This window comes from Heloderma suspectum, chromosome 2, assembly GCF_057233095.1.
Source record: "Heloderma suspectum isolate Gila_16-S chromosome 2, 16-S_ref, whole genome shotgun sequence".
Lineage (NCBI taxonomy): Eukaryota > Metazoa > Chordata > Lepidosauria > Squamata > Helodermatidae > Heloderma > Heloderma suspectum.
The window spans coordinates 141914286-141931987 of record NC_139459.1 but is presented as its reverse complement, the minus strand read 5'-3'; the positions used below and the strand labels follow the sequence as shown (position 1 = coordinate 141931987).

Sequence of the window (17702 nt, the reverse complement as noted above, 5' to 3'; positions counted from 1 at the left end):
GTTAAGCACTGCTCCCAATGTCAACTGCATCAACAGACTCCAGTGTAGGCCCCCTTGCACCCATGGGAATGGCCAGGGCAGCCTTGGTTTTGTTTGCACATAAACTGTGCAGGCCCCTATTTAGGGAAGATGTTTTTGATCTCAGATACTCGCTCAAAATGGTTGGAAGAAGTGCACCCCATGACCTCCACAACATGGCCTGCTGGTGGGAGTGGTCACTGATAATGCACCCAACTTTACGTGTCATGAATTTAAAGAGTTCCTCAACAAAAATGAGATAAAACATATTCAGACCTCACCTTATCACCCAGCTTCCAATGGTCTGGCGGAAAGAGCGGTGAGGACTTTTAAAGAAGGGATGAGGAAAATGACTATGGGAAGTTTAGAAGTAAAATTGGCTCGCTTTCTCTTGAAATACAGGGCCACACCTCAAACCACTGCAGGCATGAGTCCTGAGCAACTGCTGATGGGAAGGAGGATAAGGACTCATCTGGATTTACTGTATCCTGACATGAAGGGAGATGTGCAGAGAAAACAGACCAGTCAAAAATGCCTTCATGACTATCGTGCCAAAGAATGAGTCTTGAGGGTACAGGATCCATTCTGTACCAAAAGCTTCAGTACCCACCAACCTCAATGGATTCCAGGCAGGATCCAAGAACAAACAGGACCTTTATCATTCAAAGTGGCCATTTCGGTGGGCTGAGTTGTCAGGTGACACCAAGACCACATATGGACAAACACGCCAGAAGAACCAGAGCAGTCAGCTGAGGGTAATGGGTTTACACCAGAAGTGGAGCCCAGGGAAATAATTAAAAATCCTGAGTTTAGTTAAGAAACTGTCGATAAGCAAATCAGAGACACTAAGGATGGACAGATACCTCAGGAGCTAGAGCCTACTCCTGAGGAAAAGCATTATCCAGTGAGAGAGTGAGGGCTCCTGATTTCTTGAAGGACTATGTCTGAGTTGTGAATTGAGGGGGGAGAAATGTAGTAATTGGAAACTGTAGAGTGAAATACTGTCTCTAGTCATTATGGGTTGGAGTTTAGACTTCACCCTTTAACTTGTGCTTGTGCTAACTTTCGTTTTCCTATTTAGTTCTGTGTTAGCTTGTTCCTCAATAAACAGCCTCTTGTTGTTTGGGCCTACATACTCTGTTTCATTTATATTACATAAATGAGAACTTAACAGTAATAATAACAAATTCATTACTAATAACAAAAGTATAAAAAGACTGCATGCCTTAAATCAGGGGTGACAAAAGTGCAGCTCACAGGCCAAAGGCCTCCAGACCTCAGGGGGAAAAGGAAAAATGCTCTGAGAATGGGCTGTATGGTTCCTACCATATAAGCCTGGTTCCTAGAGTTAGGGCCAGTGCTAGACTCCAGTGGACCCTTCCCACAGTGCTGCTGATGGGCCAAAGCCACTGCCTAAGCCCCCCGCCCACTTGATTAAGCCCCTGTCCCCTGCTGCAGAAGCTCCCACCCACGTGCCTGCAGCAACAGCCCTACTCACCCACAGAAACCTCACACCCACCAAAGCCCCTGGCATGGGAATAGCTACAGAATAGCTGGTGAGAGGGGTTTGGGTGAGGGACCACATATTTTCCTGTCAACGTTTTAGCTTTTGTTTCTGCTGTTTTCAGTTCATTATAACCTGCCAGAGCATCTCAGATTAGGTGGGCTAAAATAAATTTAAGAATTCAAATAAATAAACAGTTTTAGCCAGGCTTCTGAATAGCCACTCACCTGCACGGCTATTAAGAATAATCTCCAGGTGACCAGGTAGGAAAGGGTTATAGAAGTTTGTTTTCATGTAGGCCACAAGTGATTAATGGAGGTATAGGTTAATGAAAGTATAGGTTAGCAGGTAGGCTTGGCAAGATTTTAGCAGGCTAGTCATTTCTTCACACTTTTTTGCAATGTTGACTGAAGAGTTAGACTATACGCTTCTTGTCTTGTCTTGACTGTCGGGAGAAAACCAGTTTTTTAAACATCCCTGGAGACCATGAAGTTCTGTTGGAAACTTTGCAAGTCCTTTCTGTGTGTGCTGTTTTTTAGTGCTTTAAGATTATGAGAATAAGGGGTGGGGTTTTGGCATTTGTTTTAATCTTCTCTAATCTGATTTTAATTTGGTATTTTATATATAATATAATCCATTAATTGTTGATTTGTTCTTGCCATAAGCTGTGAGCCAAAAAAATCAGAAAAAAAAACTGTGCAAGTAAAACTCAGCGCAAGGCATAATATCCAGTCCAGAACAAAAGGCGAATGATCGACAGCACAGTAAACAACAGAGAGGCTGCAATTCTACACACACTTACCTTGGAATGAGTCCCATTGAACATAGTAGGACTTGGAAGTTTACTTGGAAGTAATGTGCATATTGCATTGCCTGGCTGCAACTCCTTGCACACTTTCTTGGGAGTAAGCCTGTTTGAAGCCAATTGGCACTTCTGATTCAGCGTGCATAGGCCTGAGCTATTAAAGGGACAAACCAAATTCTTAATTTCTGTGCGGTATTTGAAAGATAACTGTTTTAAAATTTGGAGGAATTTGTGGTGAGGTTAGAAATGACATTTAAAATGTAAAAGAAAAAGTATAGATTTGCATGTTCCAACCTGGCATTATATGCCAGGAAACTGGGGGAGAACCTCTGGCAGGGGATAAAAGAACAGTGTTAACAACAAGAATGATTGTTGTTGTTATTATTGATAATATAATTTCTATTCTTCTACCACTCTCTTTTTGTGGCCATTTGTACTCTTACCTATCTTTTATGACTTCTGAAACATAAAATTTAGTGATTCCCCTACTGCCAGGATGAGACTGAAATCCCATAATTAAAAGCAGATGCTGTGCATTTCTTCCTTTTTATATTAAATGTTAATTAAATATGTTAAATGTGTTGTCTTTTTTACCCTTAAGATGTTCAGCAGTTTCTAAAAGATCAAACGGGTGATAAGAAGCTGTTCTTTCGACGGGCTTGTGGGAAAATACTTCTAGGCTTTCTTGGTGGAGCCTGGGTAGAACACTGGCAGGTCAGGAGCAGAGTTGGTCCAGACAGCAGTGGAGATGGGAGGAGCTGGTAGGTGAGGGAAAGAATGAAATCCAGGGGAACTCAGAGCAGATCAGGGGCATGGCCAGGGTGGATCCTGGTGGGTTATCTATGGAATCTGGCAGACTCAGGAGTTTACTGTGTAGTACTGGTTGCCTGGCCCAGTAAAATACGGGCTGGTTGCAAACCCTAAATAAATGATTCCAGTGTTAACGAAAGAAGCTCAGCATTAGGCTACAGAACTGATTGCGTAAATTTTAAGTCCCTGAACATTGGTGTAAACTGGCTAGGGCTGAGCTGAAACAAGGGGGCGTGAATGAATGCCTCACCGCTGTCCAAGGGGTCTCCCTGGTTCAGCAATCTCCCAGCTAATTAAAAAAAAATCTTAAGAAATAAAATAAAAATCAGGAGGGGCAGGTAGGCTGGTGAGTGCAAAGAGAAGTGCCTATAGCCACACTGGTTCTTATTCTTAATCAATAAAATGTTCTATTTTACCTATGTTCTTCTTCTCCATCAATAAAATACACAAAAGTCAACATTTCTTCCTAGGTACAGCAAGAGTTCACACACACACTCATACACACACTGATAGTTCCAAAGTAGGAGGAAAAAGGATGCCAGGAATTTGTGCCAACCTGTCTCCAGTTAGTTCAAATGATTCTGCCTCCAGACTGGTGCCAATCTTGCTTCCTCATTTTGAGGGCATGTCCTGGAGCTGGGCCCAGGTTTTTTTTCCTAATTAAAAAGGGCTGAGGTGTGGCACTTGGGGCTTTCTCCTGGCAGGCCTGGTCCCCTCAGATAGTTTTGATTTTCCTTAATTGAGGTAATCCCTGACCTGGTGTGAACACAGGAGCTCATCCCTGCTGGGCTTTGGGTCTTGACATTCTTCAGTTATTCCCACACTCCAAGAAACTTCAGGTTGGCATTCTGCCACTGGAAAACTTTGAATGGGAAAGAGCCAAGATGATTTTATTTCATGCCTTATACACAAGAGTGAAATTAAATAAGCTTTCACATTTTTTATTCTTCTGAAAAGATTGATTGGCAGCTGGGTTCTATTTGCCAGATGTCCTTTAATGTGAGGTTGTCCCCTAGTTTAAAATGCCCTTACTCCAAAACTTCACAGCTCTGTAGAACTTAATAGAGACCTTTCTGTCGTAATGCTTTAGAAGAAGGTACTTTGGTGAAAACATGTAGCCACCACCACTAAATGAGTTTTACGTTTATATTCTTTTAATGCATATGCTGCCATGAAAGCATTGGCACTTATAAATGCTGGAAATAAATAAATGAATGCATCTAAAACTAAGGGTACTGCTTCCTGCAGTAGTCCCATGATAATATAATAGTAAATACACAGTAATAAAGGAGTATTTGTTGACCTTTAATTATATCCCCAAATGTGTCACCTGAGGTGGGCTGCCTCATCTTGCCAAATGGAAGTGCTGACTCTTCATTGCTTTGCCCCCCTTAATGTCTCCTAAAGTGAACATTAAAGAGCATTTGGGGGTTCCCCCACAAGCAGAACATCATAGAAATGTTAAGAGATGCTAAAAAAAGAAAGAAAAAAGTTTAAGATAAGACCAGTAGAATTTCTTGGAGGCAGGGGGACTGCACACTAGGTTGTCACTGGATTTTACCTCAAGTGAAATGGACTGGGCCATTTATCGTCATAAAAAGTAGGGATGCACATGGCTATCAATTTTGGTTTCTCCCAGCTTTTCATTTTTCTGATCTTAAGTTTGTTCTGTCTCATTTCCACAGCAGTTTGTGAGTATTTTTAAAAGTCCACACAAAATTTCATATGCATTTTCATGTGCGTTTCTCCTAATACCCATGCAGTTGTATGCAATTTCCCCAATATATAATGCATTTTTGCATGCTATTTTCCCTGATGTATGCATTTTTGTGAACAGTTTCCCTTAGTATATACATTTTTGTACACATTTTTGATAGGAGAACTGCATCCCAAAATTTGGGGAAGTGTGAATACTGAAGAATAACGATTTCGTTGTGACTTACCTAGGTTCACATCAAAATGCGAAATGAACACAATTCTCCTCCATCCCTAATCAAAACACCTTACTCATATAATAATGGGGGCAAACAGGCCACAAGCCATAGGTCTAAAAAAAGGAAGAAAGAAAGATGCATTTTACAATTACCTTGATGGGGGGAGCAATCCTAGTGGCTAGATGGCCATAGGATATCTAGTTTTCTGGGAACCGACCTCAGATACCGTGCTTGGAGGTCAGTTCCCGGAGTACTGACCTTCCCCCTTTCCGCACTGCCTCGCAGGCACCACGGAACAGCCCCGTGCTTCACATTGGCAAGAGAAGTGCGGAGTGGCCACAATGGGGTGTTCCAGAGGGCATTCCGGGGCGGGGAGGGTGGAAATGCTGGTACATCACATCCGATGTGTCATACGGCAGCCTCCTCCCCCGCTCCACCCTCCTGCAGCTAGATAGTCGATATCAGCTGCCTAGCCGAAAATGCAGGGCAGGAGAAGCACAGAGGGAATGATCCCCTCCAGTGTTTGTAAATACAGTATCAGGTAGGAACAGTCTTCAATTCAAGACCTCCTGGAGGTATGAAGAAATGCAATACTTAAGGTTAACACCTCCTTATCCTGACTGCTGCATCAACATAAAAAATCTGTACCTTTAATTTAATTTTTTCTGTGTTGGGTTCATATAAAACCCATTTCTGTGTAGTGTTTCATTTTCCTGTAATCACCCTTCTCTCAATGCCTTTTAATAAAAACCCTTTAAAAAAGCACTATTGATTGGTGAGGGTGAGGTGAAACACATGTTGTAGGAGAATTAATGGAATACAAATTGGCACATGTTGGGGAGGAAGTTAGGATTTTTTGCCTGAATGTGCATCACTTTACACTTACTTATACTGAACTGTGTTTGCCATTCCATTGCTCATTCGCCAAGTTCGAAGAGATCTTTTTGGAGCTCGTTGCAGTCTGAAGAGATTAAAGCACCATGCAAAAAAGGAATCCTCCTGATGTCATTCTGTAGTCACATCATGATTGCATGGTACTTTAATGAATGAATAAATGTGCTTGTACCCATAAATATCCTGCAAAGGGAACCAAAAGGCACAAACTGAAAACTAGCAAACTGCTTGTATGACAATTCCAAAATTAAGTTTAGATATTCTCCAATTTAAATTGGAAGGCAAGTGGAGTGGAACGCCAGACAGAGCTGGCCAGAGAACAATAATGCAATGGAACAGGAGACATCTGCTCATCCCTGCTAGTTGGTGGCCTCGTTTTTATCTTCCAATCTGGCATAGTGAGGGTTGGCAAACCTCCATCACACACAAGAATGCTACAGCTGTGGGAAGAGTACTGCACCTTTCTCTCTCTCTCTCTCTCTCTCATACTGGGAAAAGGTTATATTTTTCAATGGCATTGTGAAACCGATGATGAAAGACATGATATGTTGTCTGTGATGGGCATCACTCTCTTCCTCCGATTCTGTTTTGGAGACTCTAACTAGGGGAGCCCATCAATTCCCCTCTGAAGACTCCTCAACTCACTTTCTAAGGATGGGAATTTTTTTTCTTGCTGATTCCTATATGTTTCACATAGACTGTTTAATTAAAGATGACACTGTCCACCATCACCTTCTGTTCCACAAACCCCATTGAAATGAATGGGAGCTGCACACAAGCACCACGGTAGTCCCGTGAACTCCTGTTCGTTTCAAGATGGTTTGCACAGGAGACTTTGCTAGGAAATTGGTTCCTAATAAGACTTTGATTTCCATCTTTCTCCCCAGCAGTTTCCAGACTTTGTTTACCATGCTTAAAAGGGGGCCGTGTCTTCCTTTGGAGCCAAATGATTACATAAGGATATTGGAACATGCCTTGATTGAGGCATATTGGGAGAGGCTTTATTAGATATCTAAGCCAGGAGTTGAGCCATGTTGGGTGGGTTTGTTGGCAGTTCTTTAATGAGGTGCAGACAGAAAATATAAATGATTCTGCCTCAGTTCACCTAGCCATAGACCTGATTCGCATGACACAACAACCCATAGTGGGTTGTCACCCTTGTTTGTTTCAGGGTAGCTTGTCATGATGTCTGAACCCAGCATGGTTTCCTTAGTATAGTTTGTTAACCGTGCATATGCCACCCTGAGAACCCATGGCTTGTTGTTGAGTTGTTCGGTGTGGGTTGTTTTCATAGTGGCTTGTCGTGACATGCCTACCTGGTAGAGTGGCTTATGCATGGCATAGTCTACAGTGTTACCTGACAAGAGCAGTGAAAAACCGAGTTGCTCCTTGTGATCTCACTAGCGCCACTTCCCTCCTCCCTCGCCATCTGTCCCTCCTCTGGTACATCATCACCCCCCTAAATCAGGACAATGTACAAATGTAATGTTATTTTTTTCCCACCTTTGGGGGAGATTTTTTAATGCAATTTTTTTTTCACCTTCAGGGAGATTTGCACATATTTAATGGGTTTGGGTTTTTTTAACCTTTGGGGAGATTTGCTAAAACTTAACATTATTTATTTCACTTTCAGAGAGATTTGCACAAATTTGCAGTAACTATTGCGCTTATTAACTACTGTGCTTTAGTGAATTTGTGCACATCTCCCTTTATGTTAAAAAAATGTTACATTTGCACAAATCTCCCCCAAAGTGGAAAAAAGATAACATTAAGTATACAAAAATCTCCCCAAAGGTGGGAAAAAATTCTACAAACTCTACTCTACTCTGCTAATATGTGCATTTGCACTCAGTAGTGGAGTAGGCTGCTGAGGTTGTGCTGCAAAGGACTGTGATATACGTGCTGGGAGCACGCAGGAGGACTGATAGGAAAACAAGCCAAGGCAAGCTGCAGAGCAACTGATGGTCTGTTGGGAGTAGCATGGGTTAGTGAGCGAACAACCATCTCACCATGGCTTATTTTCAGGGTGGCTTATTGTGACATGTGAATTTACCCATAGTCTTCCCCTGTCTCTGTGAGCAAGGGCAACTGGATAATCCCAACATTTGTTTTAGTCATGATTAGCCATGAAGATGTTCTGCGAATCTGATCCTTGCAGTTTTCTAGCTATGATTTTTAACTTTTCTAAAACGGATGGCCTCTTTAGGATAACGACAGTTGCATGCAGACTATCCAAGCCAGGCTTAATCTGTGACATCTCCATTTTAGTTTTAAAGGAAACTCAGGTAATAATGCTCTGCTGAAAACCTTGGAGAGCCGACATGGCTAGTTAGTCTGTGTGTTTCCTCTTTGTGTGAAGGCGACTACCAGAAGGGGCTTTTGTCTAGTCTGTACCACTCACATGACCGAATGCTCTTCCAATACTGTTTTTGTTTGTTTGTTTATCTCCTTTCACATAGGAAAGCAGATGTTAGGAAGAAGGGTTCTAGCAGAGCATTTCTCTGACATTTAGTTTTCTATGTGCAGGGAAAGGAACTTATTTCCACAGCAAACCTTTAAGGTAGATTATTTATCTAAAGCATTTTTATCCTGCTTCTCAGCCAAAAAGGCTCACAAGGGCAGCTTACATACAATCAATGAAAGGACAGTCCCTTTCTGCAGGCTTACAATCTAGTTATCCCTTAAAATATAGTCATCCCTTTAAAATATTCATAAATATTTAAAACTACATTTGATGACTAATATTTTAGACGTTGCTAGCAATTTTATACAAATTGCTTCATAAGGCAAAATGTATGTATGTTGGGTATAATGAAATACAAAACATTTATACTTTATCTGTTTGAAGTATCCTATCAATTTAGATTCTCAGCAGTCAGAGACTGGTTCAAATGATGAATGTAATGTGTAGCCAGGCTTTGAATGACCAAATTATTTTATTTATTTGACTTTGACTTTTCATTGTTTGAAAAGGATAATTGGTTGGATCTAGATTTAGTTCCCATTGAAATCAATGGGACTTCATAACTAACTTGTCCCATTGATTTTAATGGGAACTAAATTAAACTAAATTAATCTGGATCCAACTGCATATTCATGCAATTTCCAATGGGGGGGTGGCAAATACAGTAAAACATGACTGAAACGTTTATTAATTATATTGGTGAAATAGCACTTTAGTCCCATACCATTGGTGCTGCTGGCAGATACTGAAAGAATAAAGGTTTCCTAGGTTGTTAGCTGAGTTAGCATTTTATGTCCTCTGTGTAATTTTTACCAGTACGCAATAACAGCTTCTTTTTTTTCCTTTTTGTGAAAAAAACCTGCAGGACTTTGGTTGAGGATGAATTATTGAATTGGGAGCCTCTTGCGCATGTGCGTGTGTATGTGTGTGTATCTCATGGAGATTTTTTTAGTTGCCTTGCTGATAAAAACAATTGTCCTAGTTTTGAAAGACAACTTTGCTGACATGAGAAAATCTTACAATGATCATACGATAACAGTTAATGTTTACTGGCTTTCTGCTTGTTTCAGAATCTGGGAATCTCCTCTCCTCTTGGCTGCAAAGGAAAATGATGTCTCCACCATCCAGAAGCTGCTTGCCAGCCATAGCTGTGACCTTCAAGAGAGAGGTAATCCCTGCTGCTCATTGTGGCCACATTGCCTGTTAAGAGTAGGCACGGTTATTTTGAGAGGAGGAGGAAGCGGGTGGCAATGGTAGAAAAGTGTTCTTGGGTTGAAGTATGCTAAAGGCAGTTTCAGATGAGGCAGAAGGAACAAGAAGCTCTGTGGTCCTCCTAATCCCAAACAGAATATTTGCATCTCTTGAACCCAGAAGATGCCACTGCATTGAAGGCACACACGTCTTCTGGGCAGGGAGCAGGCACACACTGTATTTTGGATGATATGAGGAAAAAGAATGGTTAGCAACTTGTGCTTCATGTTCTGTAGGCAGTACTGCCATATCAGAAGTAGCTCTCTTAATCCCTGTGGGAACCTTTGCTAGACCAGTGGAATGACACACGGCATTTTCTGTGTATCTGGTGTTCTGCCTAGGTGCTGTTGGGGAAACAGCTCTTCATGTAGCTGCCCTGTACAATAGTTTGGAAGCTGCTCAGCTCCTGATGGATGCTGCTCCAGAACTTGTGAATGAGGCTATGACATCAGAGTTATACACAGGTAATTATGATTATGATTACTGCATTTCTAGCCCATCTTTTGATTCAAGCAAGTTTTATTGTCAGTGGGCCCCTGCTGGGATGTGGGCCGTTGGCAGATACCCAACTATGCCTACCCTTGACACCAGCCCTGCCTGTGGACTTCATGGCTTAGCTGGGATTTGAACCTGGGGTTCTTGGTTCCAAGTCCAACATTGTCCATTATACTTTAATGGCACATATCCAATCATAATCACAATACTTTGCAAGTATGTAATGCCTGCCTCTAAGGGCCTTGAATGTGGGCTGTGTAAAGTGGGGGGAGCATGGGATGGAGGAAGAGGAGAGCAAAGTGCCAGCTAGAAAGGGAGGCAGTTGGTGCAACAGAAGAGGAGGAGGCAGCAGGAGAGGGAAGGAGGACTGCTAAGAAGGAAATTCAGGGAAAACAGCAGCATGGTGAAGAAGAGAGAGAAACAGATAAAGCAGCCTTCAGCTAGGAGAGTAAACCTCCACAGCAAAGACCGGCAACAAAAGACTAAAGGAACCACGACAAGCAACTGTTGTTGGTCTACCAGCAGTAACACTGCACTTTACAGTGAACTTAAAGTTAAAGTTGTTCATATTTGGATTATAGTTCTATTAATCATTTTCTTAATATTGTTAAGAAAATTATTGTTAACAAATAATGTTGTTGTTTACCAAACATTCTAAAGTTAAGTAAATAATGTTAAATATCTATTTCGTTTGTCTCTGGAGTGATTGCAATCTGCCCCTCCTCATCCTAGTTATAGAAACCTGACACATTACATTACATATTGTTTTAGGATGTTCAAAGTACTTCACTTCTAATTATTGTAGTAATATTTGCAAAAACCTCATTACAAAGGTTGCAAAGATTATTGAGACAATATATGTGAAGCACTTTAAGCACACTAAAAGCACAATCCTATATGTGTCTACTCAAGTGGAAGTCCCATTGCTTTCAATGGGCTTACTCCCAGGTATGTGGGCATAGAATTGCAGCCTAAAACACTATATAATTAGAGTAGGTTTCCCGCCTCCCAGCTGAGCAGAGCAGAGCAGAGCAAGCTGCTCCAGCTGGTCCAGGGACTACAGAAGCAGGCAAGCTCCCAGAGAGCGAGCGAACAGAGCGAGCGAACAGGGGGAGCAAACAGGAGTTGGCCAGGGGAGTTGCAGTGGTTGAAGAGACAAAGGAGACAAAGGAGACAGAGGCTAAGAGGTAAGTGGGTTGCAGGAAGCCCAGGGCGCTGCCCTTTATCCTTCTGACTGGCTGTGAGCTCACCAGGAGCTTCTGAGAGCTCCAACTGAATTGGAGGGGTGTGGCCTGAGTACTCCCAGCAGCTGACTGGGCGGGAAGCTTCAGTCTGTTTCCCGCCTCCCAGCTGAGCAGAGCAGAGCAGAGCAAGCTGCTCCAGCTGGTCCAGGGACTACAGAAGCAGGCAAGCTCCCAGAGAGCGAGCGAACAGAGCGAGCGAACAGGGGGAGCAAACAGGAGTTGGCCAGGGGAGTTGCAGTGGTTGAAGAGACAAAGGAGACAAAGGAGACAGAGGCTAAGAGGTAAGTGGGTTGCAGGAAGCCCAGGGCGCTGCCCTTTATCCTTCTGACTGGCTGTGAGCTCACCAGGAGCTTCTGAGAGCTCCAACTGAATTGGAGGGGTGTGGCCTGAGTACTCCCAGCAGCTGACTGGGCGGGAAGCTTCAGTCTGTTTCCCGCCTCCCAGCTGAGCAGAGCAGAGCAGAGCAAGCTGCTCCAGCTGGTCCAGGGACTACAGAAGCAGGCAAGCTCCCAGAGAGCGAGCGAACAGAGCGAGCGAACAGGGGGAGCAAACAGGAGTTGGCCAGGGGAGTTGCAGTGGTTGAAGAGACAAAGGAGACAAAGGAGACAGAGGCTAAGAGGTAAGTGGGTTGCAGGAAGCCCAGGGCGCTGCCCTTTATCCTTCTGACTGGCTGTGAGCTCACCAGGAGCTTCTGAGAGCTCCAACTGAATTGGAGGGGTGTGGCCTGAGTACTCCCAGCAGCTGACTGGGCGGGAAGCTTCAGTCTGTTTCCCGCCTCCCAGCTGAGCAGAGCAGAGCAGAGCAAGCTGCTCCAGCTGGTCCAGGGACTACAGAAGCAGGCAAGCTCCCAGAGAGCGAGCGAACAGAGCGAGCGAACAGGGGGAGCAAACAGGAGTTGGCCAGGGGAGTTGCAGTGGTTGAAGAGACAAAGGAGACAAAGGAGACAGAGGCTAAGAGGTAAGTGGGTTGCAGGAAGCCCAGGGCGCTGCCCTTTATCCTTCTGACTGGCTGTGAGCTCACCAGGAGCTTCTGAGAGCTCCAACTGAATTGGAGGGGTGTGGCCTGAGTACTCCCAGCAGCTGACTGGGCGGGAAGCTTCAGTCTGTTTCCCGCCTCCCAGCTGAGCAGAGCAGAGCAGAGCAAGCTGCTCCAGCTGGTCCAGGGACTACAGAAGCAGGCAAGCTCCCAGAGAGCGAGCGAACAGAGCGAGCGAACAGGGGGAGCAAACAGGAGTTGGCCAGGGGAGTTGCAGTGGTTGAAGAGACAAAGGAGACAAAGGAGACAGAGGCTAAGAGGTAAGTGGGTTGCAGGAAGCCCAGGGCGCTGCCCTTTATCCTTCTGACTGGCTGTGAGCTCACCAGGAGCTTCTGAGAGCTCCAACTGAATTGGAGGGGTGTGGCCTGAGTACTCCCAGCAGCTGACTGGGCGGGAAGCTTCAGTCTGTTTCCCGCCTCCCAGCTGAGCAGAGCAGAGCAGAGCAAGCTGCTCCAGCTGGTCCAGGGACTACAGAAGCAGGCAAGCTCCCAGAGAGCGAGCGAACAGAGCGAGCGAACAGGGGGAGCAAACAGGAGTTGGCCAGGGGAGTTGCAGTGGTTGAAGAGACAAAGGAGACAAAGGAGACAGAGGCTAAGAGGTAAGTGGGTTGCAGGAAGCCCAGGGCGCTGCCCTTTATCCTTCTGACTGGCTGTGAGCTCACCAGGAGCTTCTGAGAGCTCCAACTGAATTGGAGGGGTGTGGCCTGAGTACTCCCAGCAGCTGACTGGGCGGGAAGCTTCAGTCTGTTTCCCGCCTCCCAGCTGAGCAGAGCAGAGCAGAGCAAGCTGCTCCAGCTGGTCCAGGGACTACAGAAGCAGGCAAGCTCCCAGAGAGCGAGCGAACAGAGCGAGCGAACAGGGGGAGCAAACAGGAGTTGGCCAGGGGAGTTCGGCAGGGGAGGTCAAGGGGGAGGCCCCTAACATTTTTTTTTTAACTAACTTTTTCCCATTTATTTGTCTTGTAACACACACTTCCACACCAGTGGGACTCTGCTTTTAACCTCTACTGAGTAGAGGAGCAGGCACAGGCTAGTCTAGAACAATCACAAAGCTAGACACAAAAAGGGAAACGGGGCTATGGAAGGACAAGACTCTCCAGTGGTGGTGACCTGCAAGGTGTGTGCCATGTTTGCTTTCTTGCCTGAGAACAACATGGCCTACACCTGCAACAAGTGCAAGTTGATCACGCTGCTGGAGGAAAAAGTAAGTGGACTGGAGCGGCGACTGTCAACCCTCCGGGGAATAAGAGAACACGAAGAGTTCTTGGACAGAATGGGGGAACTACAGCAGCAAAGGGCAGACCAGAAGCTTGAAGAGCAACAGCAAGATGAGGCAGAAGTGGGAAATGCTGAGGAGAAGAAAAATGGAGTAGAGGATACTCCTTGGAAAACGGTGACAGTTAGGAGAAGAAGAACTAGACGCCACTCTGCACCAGTGGAAACGGTGGAGCTGTGGAACCGATTCCAGGTACTTGCAGATGAGACTGGAGGACAGCCTGCAGAGGAGGAATCACAGGGGAACCTGCATGAGAGTGAGCAAGAGGCTGAAGGTCAGTCAAACAGAGGCGATGAAACCCAGGCCTACAAGAAGAAGAAGAGAAGAGTGGTAGTAGTGGGAGACTCCTTGCTGCGTGGGATCGAGACCCAAGTATGTCGCGAAGACCCGTGGACTCGCCAGGTATGTTGTCTCCCGGGAGGACAGATTAGAGACGTGACTGAAAGGTTACCTGCACTCATAAAGCCCACTGACAGGTATCCCTTTCTTCTCATCCATGTGGGAACAAATGATAGCGCCAAGCGGAGCTATGAAGAGATCACGTCAGACTTTGAAGCTTTGGGAAGGAAACTCAAGAACTTTGGGGCCCAGATAGTTTTCTCATCCATCCTTCCAGTAGTTAGAAGAGGGATAGAAAGGGAACGAAAAATACTCCGGGTGAATGACTGGCTACAAAGGTGGTGCCGACGAGAGAGATTTGGATTCTGGGACCACGGGCTATACTTCCTGGAAGATGGGCTGTTGGCTAGGGATGGGTTGCACCTCACAAAGGCTGGGAAGAATGTGTTTGGCCACAGCATGAAGAACTTCATCAGGAGGGCTTTAAACTGAATCCTACGGGGAAGGGAGATGTAATGTTGGGGGTAACAATGGACGTAGGCGCATGCACTGCAACGGAGAGAACAGCGCTGATAGCGCCCAATAATAGTCTTCAGACACATGTAGGAAGAAAGCCAGACTATGAAGCACATGGTCTTCGATGTCTATATACTAATGCCCAGAGTATGGGAAACAAACAGAACGAACTTGAACTCTTAATACAAGAGGGAAATTATGACTTGATAGGTATAACTGAGACTTGGTGGGATGACTCTCATGACTGGAATACAGCAGTTGAAGGATATAACTTGTTCAAAAAGAACAGGAGGAACAGAAAGGGAGGCGGGGTTGCACTGTATGTGAAAAATACATATCTCTGCACAGAAATACAGGAGGAGGAGCTTGGTAGCCCCATCGAGAGCATCTGGGTTGAAATAAATGGAGCAAAGAATAAAAGGAACCTGGTGGTCGGAGTCTACTACCGGCCACCCAATCAAGGAGAAGCCAAGGATGAAACTTTTGAAAAGCAAATAGCCAATGTTTTAAGGAAGCATGATGTAGTAGTAATGGGGGACTTCAATTTCCCCGATATTTGTTGGGAGAGAAATTCTGCAAAACATGGCCCCTCCAGGAAATTCCTGACTTGTGTGGCGGATCACTTCCTCCTACAGAAAGTAGAGGAAGGAACTAGAGGATCGGCTATCCTTGACTTGATCCTAACCAACAGAGATGACTTAGTGGATAAAGTAGCAGTTACAGGAACTCTGGGGGAAAGCGACCATGTTGTACTTGAGTTCTTGGTTCTAAGGGAAGCAAAAGCCGAGTGTACTCAAACGCGTACCCTGGATTTTAGGAAAGCTGATTTTCATAAACTCAGAACAATGATCAGTAAGGTCCCATGGCAAACAATGCTAGCGAGAAAAGGAGTCCAAGATGGGTGGGAACTTTTAAAAAAGGAAATTCTCAAGGCACAATCACAAACAATTCCAACAAGAAGAAAAGGTGGAAGACAACAGAAGAAGCCAATGTGGCTTCACAAAAAGCTTAGGGATGACCTGAAAACAAAAAAGGACACATATAGGAAGTGGAAAGAAGGCCAAGTAACAAAGGAAGAGTACAGGCAGGTAGCACAGAATTGCAGGGATGGCGTCAGGAAGGCTAAAGCGGAGAACGAGGTGAGGTTAGCGAGGGATGCTAAAAACAACAAAAAGGCTTTCTTCAGCTACGTGCATAGTAAAAGGCAGAGGAAAGAAATGGTTGTTCAGCTATTAAATAAGGATGGCAAAATGATAACAGATGACAAAGAAAAGGCAGAGGTGCTCAATTCCTACTTTGGCTCAGTCTTCTCCCAAAAGAGGGTCTATGACCCCCCTGGCAAAGGCGAAGTACAGGCTGAAGGGGCAGGATTGCAGCTTGAGATCGACAGGCATATGGTCAAGGAACACCTCATTACTTTGAATGAGTTCAAATCTCCAGGGCCAGATGAACTGCATCCTAGAGTAATAAAGGAACTGGCAGAAGAACTCTCAGAACCGCTGTCTATTCTCTTTGAGAAATCATGGAGGACCGGGGAAGTGCCAGATGACTGGAGGAGGGCTAACGTTGTCCCTATCTTCAAAAAGGGTAAAAAGGAGGAACCTGGGAACTACAGACCAGTCAGTCTGACATCAATCCCTGGGAAAATTCTGGAGCAGATCATAAAGCAATCCATCTGGAAGCACCTTGACATCAATGCCGTGATTACTCGAAGCCAACATGGATTTGTCAAAAACAAGTCCTGCCAGACAAATCTGATCTCATTTTTTGATCAAGTCACCTCCCTTGTAGACCGTGGGAATGCTGTAGACATCATATACCTTGACTTCAGCAAAGCTTTCGACAAAGTGCCCCATGATATCCTGATGAGCAAACTAGCTCGAAGTGGGCTAGATGAAACAACGATCATGTGGATCCACAGTTGGCTACAGAATCGGACTCAAAGAGTGCTTATCAATGGGACCTTCTCAAGCTGGGGAGAGGTAACGAGTGGGGTACCGCAGGGCTCAGTCCTGGGCCCAGTGCTCTTCAACATTTTTATTAATGACTTGGAGGAGGAGGTGCAGGGAATGCTGATCAAATTTGCAGATGACACAAAATTGGGAGGGATAGCTAATACTTTGGAAGACAGAAACAAAATTCAAAGTGATCTGGATAGACTGGAGTGCTGGGCAGAAAACAACAGAATGGCATTTAATAGGGACAAATGCCAAGTTCTGCACCTAGGAAAAAGAAACCAAATGCACAGTTACAAGATGGGGGATACGTGGCTCAACCACACTACGAGCGAGAAGGATCTTGGAATTGTCGTCGATCACAAGCTGAATATGAGCCAACAATGTGATGTGGCTGCAAAAAAGGGAAATGCTATTTTGGGCTGCATTAATAGAAGCATCGCTTCCAAATCCCGGGAAGTACTAGTTCCCCTCTACTCAGCACTGGTTAGGCCTCATCTGGAGTACTGTGTCCAGTTCTGGGCACCACACTTTAAGAAGGATGCAGACAAGCTGGAGAGGGTTCAAAGGAGGGCAACAAAGATGATCAGGGGACTGGAAACAAAGCCCTATGAAGAGAGACTGAAAGAACTGGGCATGTTTAGCCTTGAGAAGAGAAGACTGAGGGGAGATATGATAGCACTCTTCAAGTACTTGAAAGGTTGTCACAGAGAAGAAGGCCAGGATCTCTTCTTGATCATCCCAGAGTGCAGGACACGGAATAATGGGCTCAAGTGACAGGAAGCCAGATTCCGGCTGAACATCAGGAAAAACTTCCTGAGTGTCAGAGCAATACGGCAATGGAACCAATTACCTGGGGAGGTGGTGGGCTCTCCCACACTGGAGGCCTTTAAGACGAGGCTGGACAGCCATTTGTCAGGGATGCTCTGACTTGGATTCCTGCATTGAGCAGGGGGTTGGACTCGATGGCCTTGTAGGCCCCTTCCAACCCTACTATTCTATGATTCTATGATTCTATGATTCTAGGTCTTCATTATTATCCCCATATTGTAGCTGAGGAAGCTGAGAGCATATGACCTAGAGCCCCTTCGGGAGTTCATGGCAAGATTTGAACCACCTCAAACTCATACCCACTTCATCATATCAGGCCTTTGAGAAATATCA

General features: G+C 44.9%; 1 protein-coding gene across 1 annotated transcript in view; it reads left to right on the top strand.

Moving 5' to 3' along the window:
* Positions 1-17702, top strand: part of LOC146352884 (transient receptor potential cation channel subfamily V member 6-like) — a 109265-nt gene that overhangs the window by 58708 nt on the left and 32855 nt on the right. The window contains exons 2-3 of the mRNA XM_084835090.1: positions 9500-9597; positions 10022-10144. Of these exons, the coding sequence (XP_084691216.1) occupies positions 9500-9597; positions 10022-10144 (221 nt within the window). The remainder of the gene's footprint in view (positions 1-9499; positions 9598-10021; positions 10145-17702) is intronic.